Here is a 19303-nt window from a genome sequence, read left to right on the forward strand (position 1 = left end):
AGCTCCAATCCCTTCACAAACAACAAAATATTCTGTATTCTGAAAAAACCCCAAACAAACTGCTACATAAAATCTGCTGACCTGTAGTTTAGAAACAAACAAATGTTCTGAAATGTTTCTTGTATTAGTTTGTCAGTTCAGATTTCTGTCTTTTTGTCAGTTCTTCAGGACACTTTTTAAATATGAACAATCCTGTCATTAAAACATATATTGTAAATAATTTCTGATCAGAATCACAGACTTGTGAGAACATTAAGAGTTTAGGTCCATCATCACCATGTAGTATCCAGGCAGGAGCTTCTGGAGGAACTCGGCCTCTTTGTGCTGGACGGTCTTGATGATGAACTCGTCGTCGCTGGTCAGATAGAACCAGGAGCTGCTGGCCCCGGGGTTGGACAGCTCGATGAGGGGCTCCTTACACAGTGAGTACTGCACAAGAGAAGAAACACCACGTTAAAGGCAAAGTCCAACTCTCTGGAAGTTTCTGTTACACACGGCTGACTGTGTGAGCTTTAAGTGTTTGAATCCTCACAAACACACATGGACTTGTGTTTGTTTCATTCACACATGTTTGAGTATCTTTTATTATGAGTCTGTCTACATCTCCACAGCTCAAATGCTCTGTTCCACCCTGTGATGTCATGAGATGGTAGTTTTCAAGTGAACAGCTCCTTTTTCTTTTAGAGATTGGCAACTCCAGGACTGAAATGATCCAAATGATTGTGAATGAAATAAAACACAACTCCAGGCCTGTTTTTGAGGAGGACAAAACATTAAAGCCGCAAGTGGTGTCGAACGGCCCTCGCACCTCCCACGTGACCCCCGGCACACTACTGTCCCTTCCTGAGAGCCGCCCAGGCCAACACATCCTCCACCAGAAAAATGACATAGTGCACCTTTAAATGCTTTTTTTTTTTTTTTAATATAGGACTCTTTGCGCTCCTGCTGGCCAACTGAACCATGAAAAATGCCTCATGTCAGTAATATATGTTTTTATTTGTAGTCATTCATAGAATTTAAATTCCCATATTTGGTACAGATCTTATAATGTTGATGTTTCATGTCTATGGTAGGGGGCGCTATAGTGTTCACATTTGATATGTTTTATAGTGTATTATATTCAGGCTGAGATCACACATTAGTGATTCAAATTTCAGCATGATCGGACTAAGTCTGTGCGAATGGGAGTGAATCGTGACATTGAAAATTTTCTAAAACGTTATTGAAATTATATTGTAACAGATCAGAAAATAGCATAATATGTGTCTTTTAAAGGTGAAGATGTTATCATTTCTTGTGTGAGACTTGTTTGACAGCATAAATCAGCTCACATGTTGTAGTTTCAGCTCAGTCAGTTCTCTCAGGTCAGATTGTGTTAAAAAAAAAAAAAAAGCATTAGAGTTGAACAGAACTGACGGGAATAGAATGACAATGTTTGGGGATTTCTTCAGCTGTTCCTGCCCTCCATCTGAGATAATCAGATCGTAGAGCCATGAGTAGATCAGATAGTGTTCTCAGCGCAGGACCGTGTGTGTTCTTTCTCACCACACAAGCGTTTGATTGACAGCTCGAGCAGGACTCACCAGGTAGTCGTCGGGTTTGATCCCAAACAGCTCTCTGAAGTAACGGAAGGCCAGAGGAGCGTACGTCTTCAGTCTGAAGTCTGGAAACTTGTGTGCAGGGGTGAGACTGCTGCCCGCACTGGAACACACACACACGCACGCACACACACACACACACACACACACACATACAAATGAATATGTAACAAGGTCAGTGGTGCAAACAGGAAGAGTGCATTTCCTATAGCCATTGCAGTATAATAAAAGTCATTGTCTTTTATTTATTTATTTTTGTTATTTGTTGTTGTTGTTGTTTAGTTGTTATTTGTCTGTAAAAGTTGTGGCGTGAGAGTTTAGCTCAAAAAGTGATTTTATTCCAATCTGATCACTGTAAATAGGACAAAAACTGAAGATACTAATTGAAGCCAAAACTGGAATTCAAACTAAAATAAACTAAAATAAATCACAAGACTGAACCTGCAGAATGAGCTTCACATGCACTGAAAAAATAACTTGGAAGATTTACTAGAAAAAATCCTCCCCAATTTGCACTTGCACTTTTTAAGTAAACTGCTGTAATATCACATACAATTTGCCTATCAGTATTAAGTCAAATGTACTCACCACAGTCATTAACAGGCATGAATTTAAGTCATATTCATGTAAATACATTAAGTAAAATCTATAAAATATTCTCATAATTAATTGCATTGCTGTGATGAAATAATTCAGTAAATATTATATCGCACCACCAACCTGTGTGTCAGTGGATCTGACCGATCAACCAATGATGTTATTTTATTTATTTATTTCTTTATGTTTTAATGTCGAGAGCAGGACTGATCTAGAAGGACTTTGGGATGACTCAGTATTTGTGGGTTTGTGAGTAGCAACTTGTGCAAGATTTCAAACGTGTTGGTGATTCTACAGTTGAACTTACTCATTAAACACAATACTTCCACTACTGGAGTAAAGTAAGTACATTTTGTCATCACTATTAAATAACTTGTAGTTCTCAGAGAATGATGTTCTTTAGTGTAAAAATGACCCCAGTTGATTTAATATATTTTACTAACCCAAAAGTGATTTTTTTTTTTTTCTCAGTGTGACTCTCTCATTTGTGTTGCTGAAATTCAGTTAGTTTAAACCTAAAACGTGTCTCTGATCTGAAGGTCTCTCCCTAAACCCCAGCACCTGCACCTGTCATGAGTCAGTGCTAGTGCAGCTTCTGCAGCTCAGGGACGGAATTCTGGAGGTTGTGACCTTCACACGAATGTGTCTTATCATCAGACTTTTTTCTTGCTATTGAAATGGAGTTTTCCATTGACATTTGAATATTGTGACAACACTGAAGTCACTCATTCATTTACAGCCACTAACACAGTAAAAGGTCACTGCTTCTGCATTTTAACCACACTGCAGTAAACGCTTTAGACTTAGGCATCACTCCCCCACACTCACACACGGAAGTAAGGACTGTGGTGTGTCTTGCTCAAGGACACAATCTCAGTTTATATTCTGCTAGAAACAATCAAACTCCCAACCTTCAGGTCAGTGGTTGAATGTCTCTACCAACTGTGCCACTGCACCCCAACCCGCACCCTCCAACTTCTCCTTCATTTCAGCAACTCCTCCACTCCAACTCCACCGCAGCAGCAGAACCATCAGCCTCCTCTTCTTCATCTCCTCCAGGTGTGTGTGTGTGCGTGTGTGTGTGTGTGTGTGTGCGCGCGTGTGTGTGTGTGTGTGTGTGTGTGTGTGCGTGCATGTGTGCGTGTGTGTGTGTGTGTGTACATGTGTGCGCGTGTGTGTGTGCCTTGAGTGATTCCTAGATGTAGTGCACTTCCCATCTCTCATGTCCCACCTGGGTAAGAAGACGGTCTCCACCACAGAGAAGTCCTGCATGAGGACATCGCGGTCGGGTTTGGAGCTCAGGTTCCCCACAGCGTACCCGATCCCCAGCTGGATGGCCCCCTTCAGAGCCTCTGCGGTGGGCTGGAACAACACAAGTCAAATGTTAAAGTGAAAATGACACGATGACTCATGTTCTCCTCATGCTGACCTGGTTTGGTGGATCTTATCTGTGATCAATATTTATTATAGTTTCATCAGTTAAATAAAAAACCCGGACACCTTGGGGTACGGGCAGGTGCGGTCCTGTACTAGCGGGTGCGTTGTTGTACTGGGGGTCTCCAAAAATGGACCCGTGCAGGACTCTGCGCTGTAGGCTCCATTATGGAATAAATGAATCTTCAGTTTGTTACATAAAGAAGGAGGAAAATAACACAAGGACAACAACAGCAATAAGTTTTAAGAAGGAAGTAAAAAGGGTTGCACCTGTCCTGTCTGAGAAAAGTGTATAAAGTTTGTGCTGAGGGGTTTTACAGCCTTAACACAGATAGAATAATTGTAAAATATAAAGTTGATACTTCGTGGATTTCACATATCGCGGGTTATTTTTAGAACATAACCCCCACGATAAACGAGGGACACTGTACTCTCACCTCAACCTGTGCACATGGACTCACACTTGTCCCAACCGGGATGGAAAAAGGAGAATTTCTTGTCCAAGTCATTGTTAAATGTGCATTTGTGCTTCGGTGTGCTGCAGACTGACCGACTATTTGTGTCTCGCTCCTTCTGAGTCACAGACGCTACGAGAGACGCTCAGTTTAATGAACAGTAATGAAAACCCAGACATTTGCATCACTTTATAAAAAAAGCCCCAGACGCCCCGGACATGATGCAAAATACGGACATGTCCGGGGAACTACGGACGTTTGGTCACCCTAAGTTAAAGGACCATGTGACTCTGTTTTCTGATCTGTTCTAATGTATTTTCCTCATCACACACAGACCTGGAGTTGTGTTTTGTTTCATTCACATGTTTAACACACAAACCTGCACTTTTAGACAGTTGAGTTTTTCTCAAACACAAAACACTGTTCCACCTTCTGATGCTTGTGATAATACAACAAGTGCTTCACCTTTTTAAACTTACATACGTCTTTTTTTCAATATATTGTTTATTTGGTTTCCAATTTTTCAATTGAAAAAACATACACACAAACACTGCTAATGCACATATGTCCAAATCAACAACAACAACAACAACAACAACAACAACAGCCTGTACAGTGAAGTATAGAGATGAAATCAGTCCTTTGACGTTTGAGGTGGAGTCCTCTGTTAAATATGATCTATAAAAGGCTCCCAAAGTTTTGTAAATTTATCTTTCTGATCCAGTGGATCGTTAGTCAGGCTGGTGCCACCTAGAGTCTCCACTCAGTTTCATTTCTCTCCAGCGACTAGGTCAGGAATTGGAATACACTAGACCAGGAGTGTCCAAACTTTTTTCATCAAGGGCCACATATGTAAACACAGACGAAGCAGAGGTCTGATCGAGGGCTGTAGACTGATGCTCAATACAGAGAATAATTGAAATATGTGCATGTTTAACACATTAGAATGAGCCATCAGATTTTATTCATGCTGAGATCCTTAAAACCACACACTAAATATTCAATATTTCCTTTTTCCAGGTAGATTTAAAAAAAAAAAAGAAAACATGCGGTAGAAAGTACATTTTTAATTGATACAAGGTAATTTGGGCCAATTCACCTGGAATCTTGAGGGCCACAAAAAATTGTCCGAGGGCCGCATTTAGCCCACGGGCCATAGTTTGGACATGCCTGCACTAGATGGTTCGCAAAAACCCCGGAAGTGTGAAGAGACATATATTCAGTGTTGGCAACGATTCCCAAGTCGGAACAAAGAGAATGTTTGGTGAATTTTATCAAGGTGAAAGATTTGATTGTCCTTCTTCCTACAGGATTTGGGAAAAGCTTAATAAACCAGTTAGTCCTGTTAGCAGAGCATTACATATGTCACGATCAAACAGCAGCGACTGGTTATATGATAAAAAGTACCCGCCTACCATCAAGCAAACGAATTCTACAACTTCGAGGTCAGACGGTTTGTACAAAGTGAACCCGTCTGATGAATCAGACTAACAGATTGTACCGAGTCTCTTTAAGATACAAACAAGACGCCATATCATTTAAGCATTTATGGAAACAGGGAGGTGTTGATCTTTCATTCCCTCAGAATAATCGTCTTTGTGATAATCATGTCAAACTTAACGGTTTCCTGAATCGTCTTGGAGTGTTTGATCTGAATACCCAAGTACCACAGTCACTACATCAGGCATATCATGTTCTTATCTGTGGCACTGAATAAATGAAAAATCTAAATGACATACATCTTCACTAGAATCATTTGACTTGAAAACCATCACTTCTTGACATCACAAGGTGGAAGACTAATAATAAAGACGTCCTCAAACTCCGGTGTGTTTTTGAGGAGGGCACTACACTCAAACTTAAAGGTCCTATGTTATGCAAAATGTCTCTGTGAGCTTCAAGGTACAAACATACAAGAAGTATGGCTGAGTTGTAAAACAGAATCCCTCTGCGTACGTCATGAGCACAGGAAACTAGAACACGATTTACACACTAACTTTTATGACTTATGGTAACTACTGTGGAACTGTGCAGACAATTCACGCTCCAACCTTTATGACTTATGAGAAGTACTGTGGAACTTTTCGCCCTTGTTTACTTTCTGGTTGATAGGTAACAGTTCTAGGGTTTCCTCTTGTCTCATGTGCTGCTCGTGTCCAAACAGGAAGTCAAGTTGTCAGGTCCTATTTATCTGAAAATCTGACTCTTGTGAGCTTTAACCCTTCTTCTAATGCAGTTCCCTCCTCAAAAACAAACCCAGAGTTGTGTTTGTTTCATTCACACATGTTTGAGGAACTCTTTATTACCGTATTACCGCACTATAGGGTGCACTTAAAAGCCTTTAATTTAATCAGAAAATGAGTGCGTGCCTTATAATCCAGACGTCTTATCTATGAATTTATTGGTTTGTCTTAGTACGACTTTAGTAAAGTACAAAGCCGCTCCACTTGCAGCATTACGGCTCCCGTAGTCAGGAGCATCAGGAGTAATACAGACTGTGATTCCTTTTAATATCAAAATGCTCCTGTCAAGAGACACGCTCACAACGCCCACTTTAAACTCAAGGCTGTTCTAAAGTGAAAGTGTGAGCTGCGTGGGAGCAGTGGATGAGAGAAGGAGAACACACATTCACCAAGACAGAGAGACAGCGCCGAGCCACTTACGCCACGATCTGCCAACGGATCGTGGACGCCCGGGTTAAGGATCAGGATCAACTGTGATCCGAGCTTCACCAAGACCAGAGTAACCACACTGACTCGGAGAATAACAGAGGGATGTGGGCGTGTGGACGCAGGAATCACCCAACTGTTTGAACAATTATGACTTATTGTGAATATACGAACAATTTAGCGTCTCACACAGTATTTTTTTTTACGTGTTACAATTGAACAAAGTTGAGAGTTAATGTGAACATGTTAAATAATGTTTGACTGACTTATCTAACTGTTGTGTTTGGTTTAATGCGCCTTATATTCCGGTTTATATGTGAAAAAAGTTCAAAAATAGACCATTCAATGACAGTGCACTTTATAATCCAGAGCGTACTATAGTGCAGAAAATACAGTATCAGTCTGTCTACATCTCCAAAGCTCAAAATGCTCTGTTCCACTTTGTGATGTCATGAAGTAGTAGTTTTCAAGGTGCAGCTCCTTTTAACCTCCAGCAGAGACTGGCAACTCCAGGGCTGAAATGATCCAAATGAAGTGAAGGTGTATGGAGTTTAAAACGTTTTTAAAACACAGCAGAGCACAAATGACATCACAAATCTGCAATAACTAAAATCTAGCCAAGTTAAGATGACTTGAATTATGAAAGTAAAATGATCTACCAGAGGACTTTTTGTAGTTCAATTATGAAAATACAGCTCGCTACACTTACGATAAAAAAATACAACTCTGTGCACTTAAAATAAAAAACAAAATCAAATGTTGCTCAAATTGAAGTGAAGAAAAATACTCTTATTCCATTAGTAGATCATTTTATTTGCCAAGATGAAGCGACTCAAATAACGTAAAATGCTCTTCAATTAAGTCATTTTAACTTACCTAGATTTTTTGTAGCATCTGTTAAACATGTGTGAATGAAACAAAATAAACTCCAGGTCTGTTTGTGATGAAGAAATTAAATTAAAATGATGTCCTCAACACATCTACAACCTGTGATCTTGTACTTGATTTTGATGATTTGATGATCACCGCTGATGTTGAGTCGATTTATGGTGATCTGAATTCACAAAGAACTCAAAGAGTGGCTAGCACTCATGCCTCAAAGCAAGAAGGTTCTGGGTTCGACCCCCAGGTCGCCCGGGCCTTTCTGTGTGGAGTTTGCATGTGTTTCCCTGTGTGTGGATGGGTTTCCTCTGGGCACTCTGGTTTCCCCCATCAACCCAAAACATGCTCCATACTGTGCACTGCCTTTCTCATCAAATCAATTACACAGTCACACACAAACATGAGGTGGGTGTAGTGTCTTGCTCAAGGACTAAGGTGAGCAGATTTAAAAAAAAACTAAACAAAAAAACTTGGGACACACTGGTTTGTGTTGGTTGGTAATAATAAAATTGTGAAACGAGTGCATAATTAAGAGAATTGTTCTGCACTGGGCTCTAATGTCACTCATTTTCTTTGTGTTTTGGTACTTTTTAAGCAGCTTTTCTGTATTTTACCTAAACAAATGAGAATGAACTGTATTTTACGAATGATTAGGCGCTCTGGGTTATAAGATGTGTGTTTGTGTGTTCTGTGGGTGGTGCGGCTTTGTAGTTTACTGAAGTCGTGCTGGGACACCCCAGTGGATTCGTGTATAGGTGCTCTGGATTGTGGGAAATGGTGTGCGTAGTCGTTTTTTGATGGGGCTGGAGGCTTAAGAAAGCGCCCAATAGCCCGGAAAATATGGTATGCCTCTTTGCACTGTTGACAGAGATCAGATTGGTCAAAAATAGGGACACCTGGGACATTTCTTGTATAACATCACTGTTTTGGATAAATCTTCTGGGACAGGGGACACAGGCTCAAAACTGGGACTGTCCCGGGTGAATAGGGACGTCTGGACACATTACCAAAGACACAATAGTATGGTGCCAGCAGCAGCAATGGAACTGACAACTTTAATGAGTTAGCGTGGGCATCAAAAAGTAAAAATGAATCTGAGTTCAATTAAAAATAAAATGCAAATATAAATGTCACCACTGCACTGTGTATTGCAGTGTGGTGAACAGTTCTAAACAGTTGATTCTCTTACATAATCACAAAGGGCCATTGAGAGATTTAATGGACTAATACTAATACTGTATTGAGCTGAGTCACTTGTGTTTGACTGACTCACAGTGTACAGGAGTGTACAGGAGGACCAGAGCTACTCACCAGTGTTTAACATTCCTATGGCTAAAGTTCTGTTCTTTAGGATTTGGTACAGTCTAATCGTAACAAACAGCTCTCCTTATGTAACGACCTTTCATTTTCAAACACGGATGTCTGCTACTTGCACAAAGAAAACAATAAAATGGGAAAACAGTTTGGATTTTGGCCTCTATTTCCAATTTTTCATTTTAAGTTTATTTCAGATAACACCAATCAAAATAACAGTCTCGGTTCGTATTTTACTTTTGATATTTTATTCTCTCTGGTTTATATGAAGTTCTGATAGTCAGCGTTGCCTGTGAATTCAGAGTCACTAAACAAAGAAGAGTTTCTCACTGCTTCCTGTTTCTCGTCATGGAGTTCAACAATGACTTTCCAAGACGCAAAATAAATGCGTCACTGTAAAAGAAGAGACATGTTTGTCCAAAAACCGGCAACGATTATTCAGGTACGTTCTTTTAGCAGCAGAACGTCCCGGGCAAATAAACCAGAGAGAATAAAATATCAAAACTGAAATAGGCACAAGGACAGAAAATCTGTTTTTTCTGTTTTTGATTTTCCCATTTTATTCTTTTTCTTCCTTGATTGAAATTCAAAAGAATGAATGGTACACAGTCCGAGTGTTAAAGATGATTATTCCAGTTGTGTGCAGTTTGTCACTGGCTTGGTTCCATGCATGTTATTGTCATCCTGAACATGTGACACAGACTCTTCTGTGACGCTGTTTAAATCCAGGCTCCGAACATTTCTGTTTAACTGTGCATATGACTGAAAGGTTTTCATTCCACACTCTTCTCTCTTATTTATGTCTCTCTTTTTTCATTTTAATCTTTATGATTATTTATGTTTTGATTTGTTTTTATTACGATTTTAATGTATTTCTTATTCTGTAAAGCACTTTGAATTACTTTGTGTACGAACTGTGCTGTAAAAATAAACTTGCCTTGCCTTGCCTTATTGTCTTGTCTAGACAGTTCCACAGTAAGACATTAAACTTATCCATCCCAGAGACAAACAAATTACAGGACAGATCTGTGGAGAGGTGAGCATAGTCAGAATGTAGTTCTGTGCAGAGACAGTGGAGCTGTACACTGTAAAATCGAATAAGTCGATGTTACTTGAACAAATCTAGGAAACTGCCTTGAAAAATCTGACTAAAGTGGAGTGTGAATCTAAAGTGAGTGTACAGGTAACTCTTCAGTGTAGTGTTCACTACAGTAAATTCCTCCTCACAGCAAGTGAGTAAAGTTGAACTTTAGTTTTCAGTCATAGATTTTGTGAAGCTGAACCAACAAATCAATCAGTTCCTCAAATCTGAAATATGTAGTAACCTTTACTTTAATAAGAGTAATTTCATCTTACTCTGTAAAACCATGGAAACTGATTGTCTTGAACTGAGCAAATGTTACTGTAAAAACAGGTTCTACTCTACAATAATGCCTGGGTTTGAATATTTATTAGTCTTTGAACAAAATGTTGTTAAACTTTTGTTCAGCTTAAGTTCAAAACACATTATAACATGTGAAACAATAAAATAATAAAACTCAGTCATTCCATGTCAACTCAACCAAGACCCCCACACTTAGGAAACTAAAAATACTGAAGAAACAAAACAGGAGAACAGGTGAAATCGAGCACAGACTGAAAGAACAGAGGGAGGATATAGAGACTGAAGAACAGAGGGAGGATATAGAGACTGAAGAACAGAGGGAGGATATAGAGACTGAAGAACAGAGGGAGGATATAGAGACTGAAGAACAGAGGGAGGATATAGAGACTGAAGAACAGAGGGAGGATATAGAGACTGAAGAACAGAGGGAGGATATAGAGACTGAAGAACAGAGGGAGGATATAGAGACTGAAGAACAGAGGGAGGATATAGAGTTGTTCTGGGAGGATCAGGGAGTGAGTGGCGGCTGTAGGAAAAACAGGGAGGAAGCAAAAGGAGGAGCGGAACAAACTGGGAAATGGAGCTGGACTCTTGACAATAACACGTCATTGTTGAAGTTACTCGTCTCATTTTTGCTTTTTCACCCTGAAAGTGACTGTTACTTTACCACAATCATTAAGATCCACAAATTCGTCGCTGTGAGTGAAGTAAAGGAGCTGAATGCGACTCTGAGCTCAGGTTTAGTGTGAGGAGACGGAGTGAGACTGATAATCTGGGCCAGTGACACGTCTCACCTCCACACATCACTCTCACACACACTCTCACAGTCTGAGTCAGTCTGTGATAAATCATAGACTGATTGTGGAATATTCCAGGCAATAATTTCAATACATTTCAACACAATAACAAGTAGGTCACCTCACACTCTCACGAAGAGAAGACCAGTAAAACCTGCTACTTTAAGACTGCACAGCTTATGTTTATGACCTATGACCTTTTCACAAACCCACACACACACACACACACAGAGATTTGAATATTGTTATGAGCTCCATGTTTTCTTCTCTAACTCTCTAATCCTAAAGTGTGCTCCTGCTGTACCTTCTTGTGCTCGGGGCTCACGGGGCTCCTGGCGGTGCCTCCGTGCTGGCTGGGGGACGACATGCCGGAGCAGGTGCCTGGTGGTTCCTCGGTGCTGTCTGCGCTCGGTGGTTCTGGAGTCGTGGAGGTGTTCAGTCAGAGGAGAGGTCCGGTCGATCTGTGGAGCTCTGTGGAGCAAACAGGGCTTTAAAGAACCAGCCCCTGATCCTGATCCCGGCTCAGGTCAGGATCAGGGGCCTTTCACAACACAAACAGAACACAGGCTGGGGAGGGGCCCCTGTACAGTCCACAACTCAAGAAACTTCAGACTGGTTTATGGTGGTTTAGTTCTATGAGGTCGAGAAAACAGGCGTCATTCAAACATGTTTAACACACAAACCCTGCAGATTTAATTCTTCTCTCAAATGGAAAGCACACTGTTCCACCTTGTGATGTCATGTGATACTACAGGAAGTGCTCCACAGTATTTTTAAACTCCATACATCTTCACTAGAATCATTTGAATAATTTGCAGCTCTGGATATGCCAAAGTTTGAAGCTACATCTATCCATGTTGTATAGAATGATGAAAAATTAGGACTGTTCCCATAGCAACTGACAAAACAATATATTCTATCTTTAGATTTATTGTCATTGTACAAAACACAACGAAACTATGACAGAGCAAAACTGCAGCAGTAAAAATGATTAATATGATACTGATACATGATACTGATACATGATACTAACACTTCAAACTCAATTTCAGTACTAAGGCTACATTCAGACTGCAGCCTGAAGTGACCCAAATCCAATTTTTTGGCCCATATGTTCCTGTATCTGATCTTTTAATGTCAGTCTGAACCACACAGATCCGATTTTTTCAAATGTGGATTTTTCAAACTTGGATATGTGCTCCTGAAACCGATACATATCTGATCTTTTCACATGCGACTTCAGTCTGAATGGCCAAAGCGCTTTCATCCACCACGTTATCAACAAGTACAAAAAGTACACAAACATTCTTCTAGTCAGTAGCTAATGAACTCCGTGTCACTGAAGTGAAGCACATCACTATCCCACCACTCTTGGCTACGTCTCTACATCCACACGTTCCTTTCAACAGACTGTCCCACAAAACACCACGACCAAAAACCTCATCCTTCTCCTTCTCAATCTCTTCCTTCATGTTCATGTTGTGGCTCTGGTACGAGAGGAACTTTAAAATTTCCGGGTGCTCAATGCTGCGTCCATGTTTGGACATCATCCATAAACACAGAGACGCTCGCTGCGGTTGACGTCGTCGTGTCTCCAGTGCACATGTAGGACACTTTTGGGTCATTTAATGTTCACACTGGAGTCACATACAAGTCACATTTAATTGGAAATGTGAATGACCTCACAAAAACATCGGATTTCACAAAAAAATCTGAATTGAGCATTAAGCCCTGCAGACTGAATGTAGCCTAACGAATAGACTAGATACTCAATACTGATTCTGATACCACCATGATAATACAACAACAGAATGTGATTTTCCACATTAAAGTGTAGTTCTTTCTATTCCTATGTATTCTATTGTATTCTACTATGCCTATATCTATGTGGTTCTTTCTATTCCCATGTGTCTTATATGTGTGTCATCCTATAGGTAGCTCATTCCAATTCCAATTCATTCCATTCTGTCCTGTCAATGTCAAAGGAGAAATTCAATTTACAAACTGAACAAAGGTTTATTTAGATTAAAAATGTTTGGCAGCTCATCCAAGTTGTGTTCAGATGCTGGTGGACACTTCCTTAGATCTGCTGAAGGAGGAGCTAACTACACTGAAACTCCTCTGAAACTAACACCCACTTGTTTACACTTTCTGTATTAGTTCGGTCTGTTCATCTGTATCTGAGTGTGGGGGCAGATGAGCAGACTTATTCAGGCCCAAAAGGAGAAAAAAATGTTCTCACATCTCTGGTCCTGACCTGCTCCCACTGTTGTTCTCTTTGTTTCAGTTTTTGTTTCAGTGGAACATAGGAGACAGATGATGTCTGAGGCCTCCATTTCTGTCCAAAGAAAGATTCTTTTTCTCAACAAAACTAGCCTCTTTCACTCCCTTCTAAAACCAGTTCTTTTCTCCGGCTAAGATCTGTACCCTCACTGTCCTCAAAGGGGTGGCCCGTGGCTTTTAGGTGGAGCTGTACAGCAGACTAAGGTCCTTTTAGGTCAGACATGTCAAACTCAGGCCCGGGGGCGAAATTTGGCCCACGATAAAATTATATTTAGCCCATGAGATCACATCAAACATGTATTAGAGCTGCCCACAGGCTATAGAGACATTACTGTTTCAAAATGTTATTATTTTATATTTTGCTTGTTCTAGATTCAGTGTTTAAGCAAAATTATTATTAAATATTTATTTGAATAAGAAAAGGTTTAACACTGGGCCCGGTCAAGCAGAAGTAAACATCAAGGCCAAAAAGTCAAGTTAATTCATCTGATATAAAAATGTATTGAACAGATACATATGTACTCTAGTTTATGAAACTGTTGACCTTTTTTCTGTACCATTTTTGGTTCTAAAGTTCCATATGTTTTAAACAGACCATGTATGAAACATGGAACAAAGATTATTTCCCAAATGTCAAAGACCTGCAAATCATGTCAATAAATGGATGTATTTCATCATATCTTGTGTTATTTCCATCTTTGAACTGTTGATGAAGGGACATGATTTTAAATATATATATATATATATATATATATATTTTTAAAATGATAAAAATTTGCTTGGAAGGACTGACATATTTTATAGAAATAGTTTCCTTTCATTTTGAAGTAATATTAAAGTTTTCAGAAGAAAAAAGCGACAAATGATGTAAAATCCTGCACCTTCTACTTGTTTGAACAATTTTCCCTCCGTTACCATGACCTTTCTTAATAAAAAATCTCATGAGTCAAAAAGTCAGAGGTTTTTCAACCTAATCTTGGACCATATGGTAGAAAACTATATGAAGCAAATATTCAAACCAGTTTGTTAAGGATATGGAAGTGAGAACCAAGAGTTATCACTGTTTGGATTTATTGCCCAAAAAGTGCTGCATATTTCATTCCCTCCGTTACTGACATGAGTTTTTAAATTTTTTGTCAACAACTTGAAAGAATATCACAGGTTTAACTTGACCCTGTTGGAGTGTAACTCTTTCCTACATTCTGATACTTTACTTATTTCAATAGTTCCTCTAGTTTCTGAATAAGAGACATTTGAATGTCAAAAATCTGACCCTGTTTCCCTCTGTTACTGCTTGACCAGACCCCATTATATATCTCAAAAGAAGAGAAAACATGCAGATGTTGTTGAAATTTGACCCACAACTTAGTCTCAGTTTTAAATTTTGGCCTCTGTGAATTAGAGTTTGACTCTGCTCTTGTAGGTGGAGATGTACAGCAGACTGAGGTCCTGTGTTGCTCTCTCGTCTGTGTTGGTACTTCCTCTTGTGAAGTGTCTGTTTTGTTTCTCCAGTGTGGCGCTCGCTGCACTCTTCACTACACTGAATGGAGTAGAGCACATTACTTTGTTTGTGGCTCGGTGTTTTGGACCAGATTCTGTCTTAAAGTGTTTGTAGGTTTGAAATAGACTGGGATTTCATGTTGTCAGTGGGACTTTTGTAGTATCGATACCTGCTCAAATGAGTATCTAACTTTACTCGTTTTAGTGAATGATTTTCGATACTTCCCAAGCAAAGCAATAACATCTCCATGGAGGTGAAGAGCCCCAGAAAAGTGACGCAGTGTAGTTTTAAAATAGTGTCAACAAAATAGAACTTTGGGTGTGTATTTAATGAGGAAACACTTGAAAACTGTCAGAAGAAAACAGCTGAAGCATATTATGGGATGTCTGAGGCGGATGTGGCTGTGGCTGCAAGTCACAGGAAACACAGCAGCAGAGCCGACTCCGATAAAACACACACACACACACAGTACAGCTGAAGTTATTCTAGAATATTGTAGAGTAACACTGTTTGATTGAAGCTAAAAATAGCAGTTAACTTTCAAACTACAGCTTCATGACATCACAAGGTGGAACAGAGCATTTGGAGCTTTGGAGATGTAGACAGACTCATAGTAAAGAGCTCCTCAAACATATAGGACCTTTCATAATAAAATGTATGTGGGATTTTGAAAGCCTTAGTGAAAAGTGCACTGTGGAACTTTTCCAGTAGAATGTTCATCGCCTGCTTGTCACCATGGAGATGTTTAAACTTTGTCTGGATGTTTCAATAAACTTATCTGTCTGTTATTCAGTTGTAGGTGTTTTTAAAAACACTAGAGAGGAGCAGAGGAGCAGAGGAGAGGGTCAGAGGAACAGCTGATGGAGAGAAGAAGGTCAGATGGAGCAGAGGAAGGGGTGAGGTTGAGCAGAGCAGAGGGTCAGAGGAACAGCTGATGCAGAAAAGAGGGTCAGAGGAACACATGGAGCAGAGGAGAGGGTCAGAGGAGCAGAGGGGCAGATAATGGAGAGGAGAGGGTAAGGCGGAGCAGAGGAGAGGGTCAAACGGTCAGATGAAGCAGAGGAGAAGGTCGGAAGCAGATGAGGGACAGGAGAGGGGCAGAGGAGCAGAGGAGCAGAGGAGCAGAGGAGGGGGGGGTTCAGGTGGAGCAGAGGAGAGGGTCAGATGAGCAGAGGAGAGGGTCAAATGGTCAGATGAAGCAGAGGAGAGGGTCAGATGGAGCAAAGGAGAAGGTCAGAGGAGCAGATGATGGAAAGGAGAGGGTCAGAGGAGATAGGAGAGGTTCAGGTGGAGCAGAGGAGAGGGTCAGAGGGATAAGAGAGGGTCAGATGAGCAGAGGAGAGGGTCAAATGGTCAGGTGGAGCAGTGGAGAGGGTCAGAGGTTCAGGTGGAGCAGAGGAGCAGATGAGGTGGAGCAGACGATGGGAGCGAGCAGTTTTGCATGTCCTGGTGACGTCACATGTAAATGAGGAGCTGATTTGTTTGAGCCACAGGGAAGTGCCACCTCTGGTTGTTCCTCTTGCATAAAGTCCACTCTGGAATCATCTTTCACCGTGCTTCACTGTGCTCTGCTTTCACACACTGCACTTTTCACACAACGCACTTTACACACACACACATAGTCCAGTACAAAATAAAAAACTAAATTATAAAAGACAAAATAAGGGCACTTTTCTTTAGGTCTTAGCTGAAGTTCTTCTCATACGAACTTAACCATCGTGACGACTATTTATAGTGTTTGGAATCGCACAGAGAACAATATAAATAAAATAATAAAAATATAACTTAAAATGACTTAAAGATAAAGTTATATGTATCTTTTTTTTTCTTTTTTTTTTGTCAGACCTGCGTAATGTGTCTTTTTTTTCATATATGTAAGACTTGCGATGTATAATTATGGTTTCAATCAATTTAAATTTCAATTCAATTCATTTTTATTCTTTTATTTACTTTTTAAAATAGATAGAAAAAAAGATCAGTGTCTCTTTTCTTTTCATTTTAAGCGGAAATTAGTTTTAGTATCGTTAGTGGCATCGACTACAAGAAAATTGCACTTAAAATATGATGAAAGTTCTAATAAAATAACGAAATAACATAAAAAAAAGAGAGCAAATAAAAATACAAAAAAAAAGAGTTGTGTCATTATAGTTAGTCATGTTTGACAGTTTAGATTTCTGAAAAGTCAAACAGCTGTTGTCTTGGATTTACAGAGGTTTTGTTCTCTTAAACCTGTCATGTCTTCTTTTTATTTTCAGATTCTAAATGCTGCAGTTAAAAGTCAAGACGGGTACAAAGTCTATCAGCAGTTTAAACATTTCTAATAAAGTCCAAAGTGAAAGTGTGTTCTTACCGTCCGGGTCCATGCTGGAGACGCACACTGCTGCTGGTAAACGCTCCGGCTCATACACACACACACACACACGCACACACACACGCACACACATGCACACACATCCTCCTCTGCACTTCCTGACTCTGACTCCGCCCCCTGGAGCTAACACGCAAAAACACACAGCACATTTACACACTCACACCTAAAGCTGCATTGTGTAACTTTTCTGGTAGAGGCTCAGTCAAACGCTTGTCTCCATGGAGATGTTATTGCTTTGCCTGCGATGTGTCACTGTTTGGCATTAAAACTTTTCTATCTGCATGGAGACTGAACCAGACCAAGTGTCCAGGTCAGATCTGTGGAAAGGCGACCCCACTCACAGTAACAATGTCTGTTAGGCTTCATCATTTGCCTGAAAATGTTTGAAAATCAATCTGTACCTAGTATCTTTTTTTTTTTTTTTTTTTACACTTGCCAAAATAAACTTCTGTGACGAATGTCATAAAATTCTCTTGATGTTTACTGGGTTCACCAAACCTCTGCAGTTTAGTTCCTGCAGAATCCTTCAATCTGAGTTGAAACATCTGTTTTTCTTTAAACTTGGTTTTACCAAACCCTGAGCTGCACCTGTCACTGACGTTCACTCAGTTACTCTACTTTTATATACAGTCTATGATCACTACAGAAAGAACAAACTTGATTTCTCTCATTTCATCTTTGGCCTTTGTGGATATTGAATAATATTGAAAAAACATACAAAATCTTGATACAATTATCATATCTTAGAAAGTTATGGAGATAGAAATATACAATTGGCACCAAAAGATGCACAACAGCAACATTTATATTCAACTTTCACTGACACCATAGACCGAAATGGATTATTTTTTATTAAGTTATTTGAGAAAAACAGATTTTTCTGCCAGAGTTTTATGGACACTGTTTGGATGAGACTTCAGAGACTTGGTGGACCCAGCAGATTTTATTCAATTGAGCAAATATTCCATAGATTTTCTTTTAATTGGTTTTGTCACATTTTAAAATTGGGGACGAGTAGAATTTTTGACACTGGTGCAAATGATGCAGCCTAATGTCTGTTTTTCAGATTATTTTTGGGCTATAAAACCACCTGTAACAAAGTCGAGCCGTTTAACTCTTTCCCCCGTGAAGACGACATTTGACAAACCCCCTTGTTTCCTTAATGACGTCTTTTGACACGTCTGCTGGATCATTAAAGACCTGATTTGACGACCATTACAAACGGCTCGGTTTTTCACATGTAATCAGAGGCTGTGATAGTTGGGGGCCACTACAACCTATACATACTAATATATGTATGAGTTGTTCCAAGTAGGTGTCCAAGGGGGAAAGAGTTAATGTCACACTGTGGAACATTCCAGGCAGAGCAATGACAAACAAGCAACAAAACTGTAGCTGTAACAAAATCATTTAGTGAAATACACCAAAAAATACTCTTGGTGATATCTTGATACAACAGCCCACGATATCGATACTATATCATCACATTAAACGATACGATATATCGATATTTAAACTTTTTTCACACCTCTATACAGGATAATTAAAGGTGCACTCAGTAATGTGTTTTGGTGGAGGGTTTACCACATGCTTGTCCCATTGGAGATGTTATTACTTTGCCCGGAATGTTCCACAGTAAATCATTTAGCGTTCTTACTAGTGTTGTCATGATACTAACAGTTCAGACTCAATTTCAATACACGCATCCTGAATTTCAGACTTCCAGTCATCACGCAGTCCACACTGGGAAGTGAGCATCAAACCTCCAGGTTTGTTTTCCCAGTGGGATGAGTCTATTGACAAAGTTGATCTTTTCAAGTCTTTTGAACCATATCATTTTTGTTTCTGGTTCTGATATTGTCATATTTTAGTTTTGGGATTCAGACATTGTAATTGTGTGGCTGTTGGATTCTAACAGTGTAAAAAGGCTTGAGAAATGGGCTTCGGAAGTTTGCGAACTCCGTAACTGTAAAAGGGAATCAGATGTGTGTGACTCAAACCTCTGTTCAAACTGTTTC

The 19303-nt window shown here is 39.8% G+C and overlaps 1 protein-coding gene across 1 annotated transcript in view; it reads right to left on the reverse strand.

Annotated features, from left to right (window-relative positions):
* LOC110159914 (phosphatidylinositol 4-phosphate 5-kinase type-1 beta-like) overlaps positions 1-17375 on the reverse strand; it is a 36551-nt gene extending 19176 nt beyond the window's left edge. Inside the window, exons 1-5 of the mRNA XM_055154022.1 lie at positions 17265-17375; positions 11435-11601; positions 3427-3557; positions 1584-1701; positions 277-429 (exon numbers count right to left, since the gene is read on the reverse strand). Of these exons, the coding sequence (XP_055009997.1) occupies positions 277-429; positions 1584-1701; positions 3427-3557; positions 11435-11497 (465 nt within the window). The 5' untranslated portion in view covers positions 11498-11601; positions 17265-17375. The remainder of the gene's footprint in view (positions 1-276; positions 430-1583; positions 1702-3426; positions 3558-11434; positions 11602-17264) is intronic.
* Between the last annotated feature and the right edge of the window lie 1928 nt (positions 17376-19303).

The sequence above is a fragment of the Boleophthalmus pectinirostris genome, unplaced genomic scaffold (genome assembly GCF_026225935.1).
Source record: "Boleophthalmus pectinirostris isolate CB_2022bp ecotype Guang Dong unplaced genomic scaffold, ASM2622593v1 HiC_scaffold_18, whole genome shotgun sequence".
Classification (NCBI taxonomy): domain Eukaryota; kingdom Metazoa; phylum Chordata; class Actinopteri; order Gobiiformes; family Gobiidae; genus Boleophthalmus; species Boleophthalmus pectinirostris.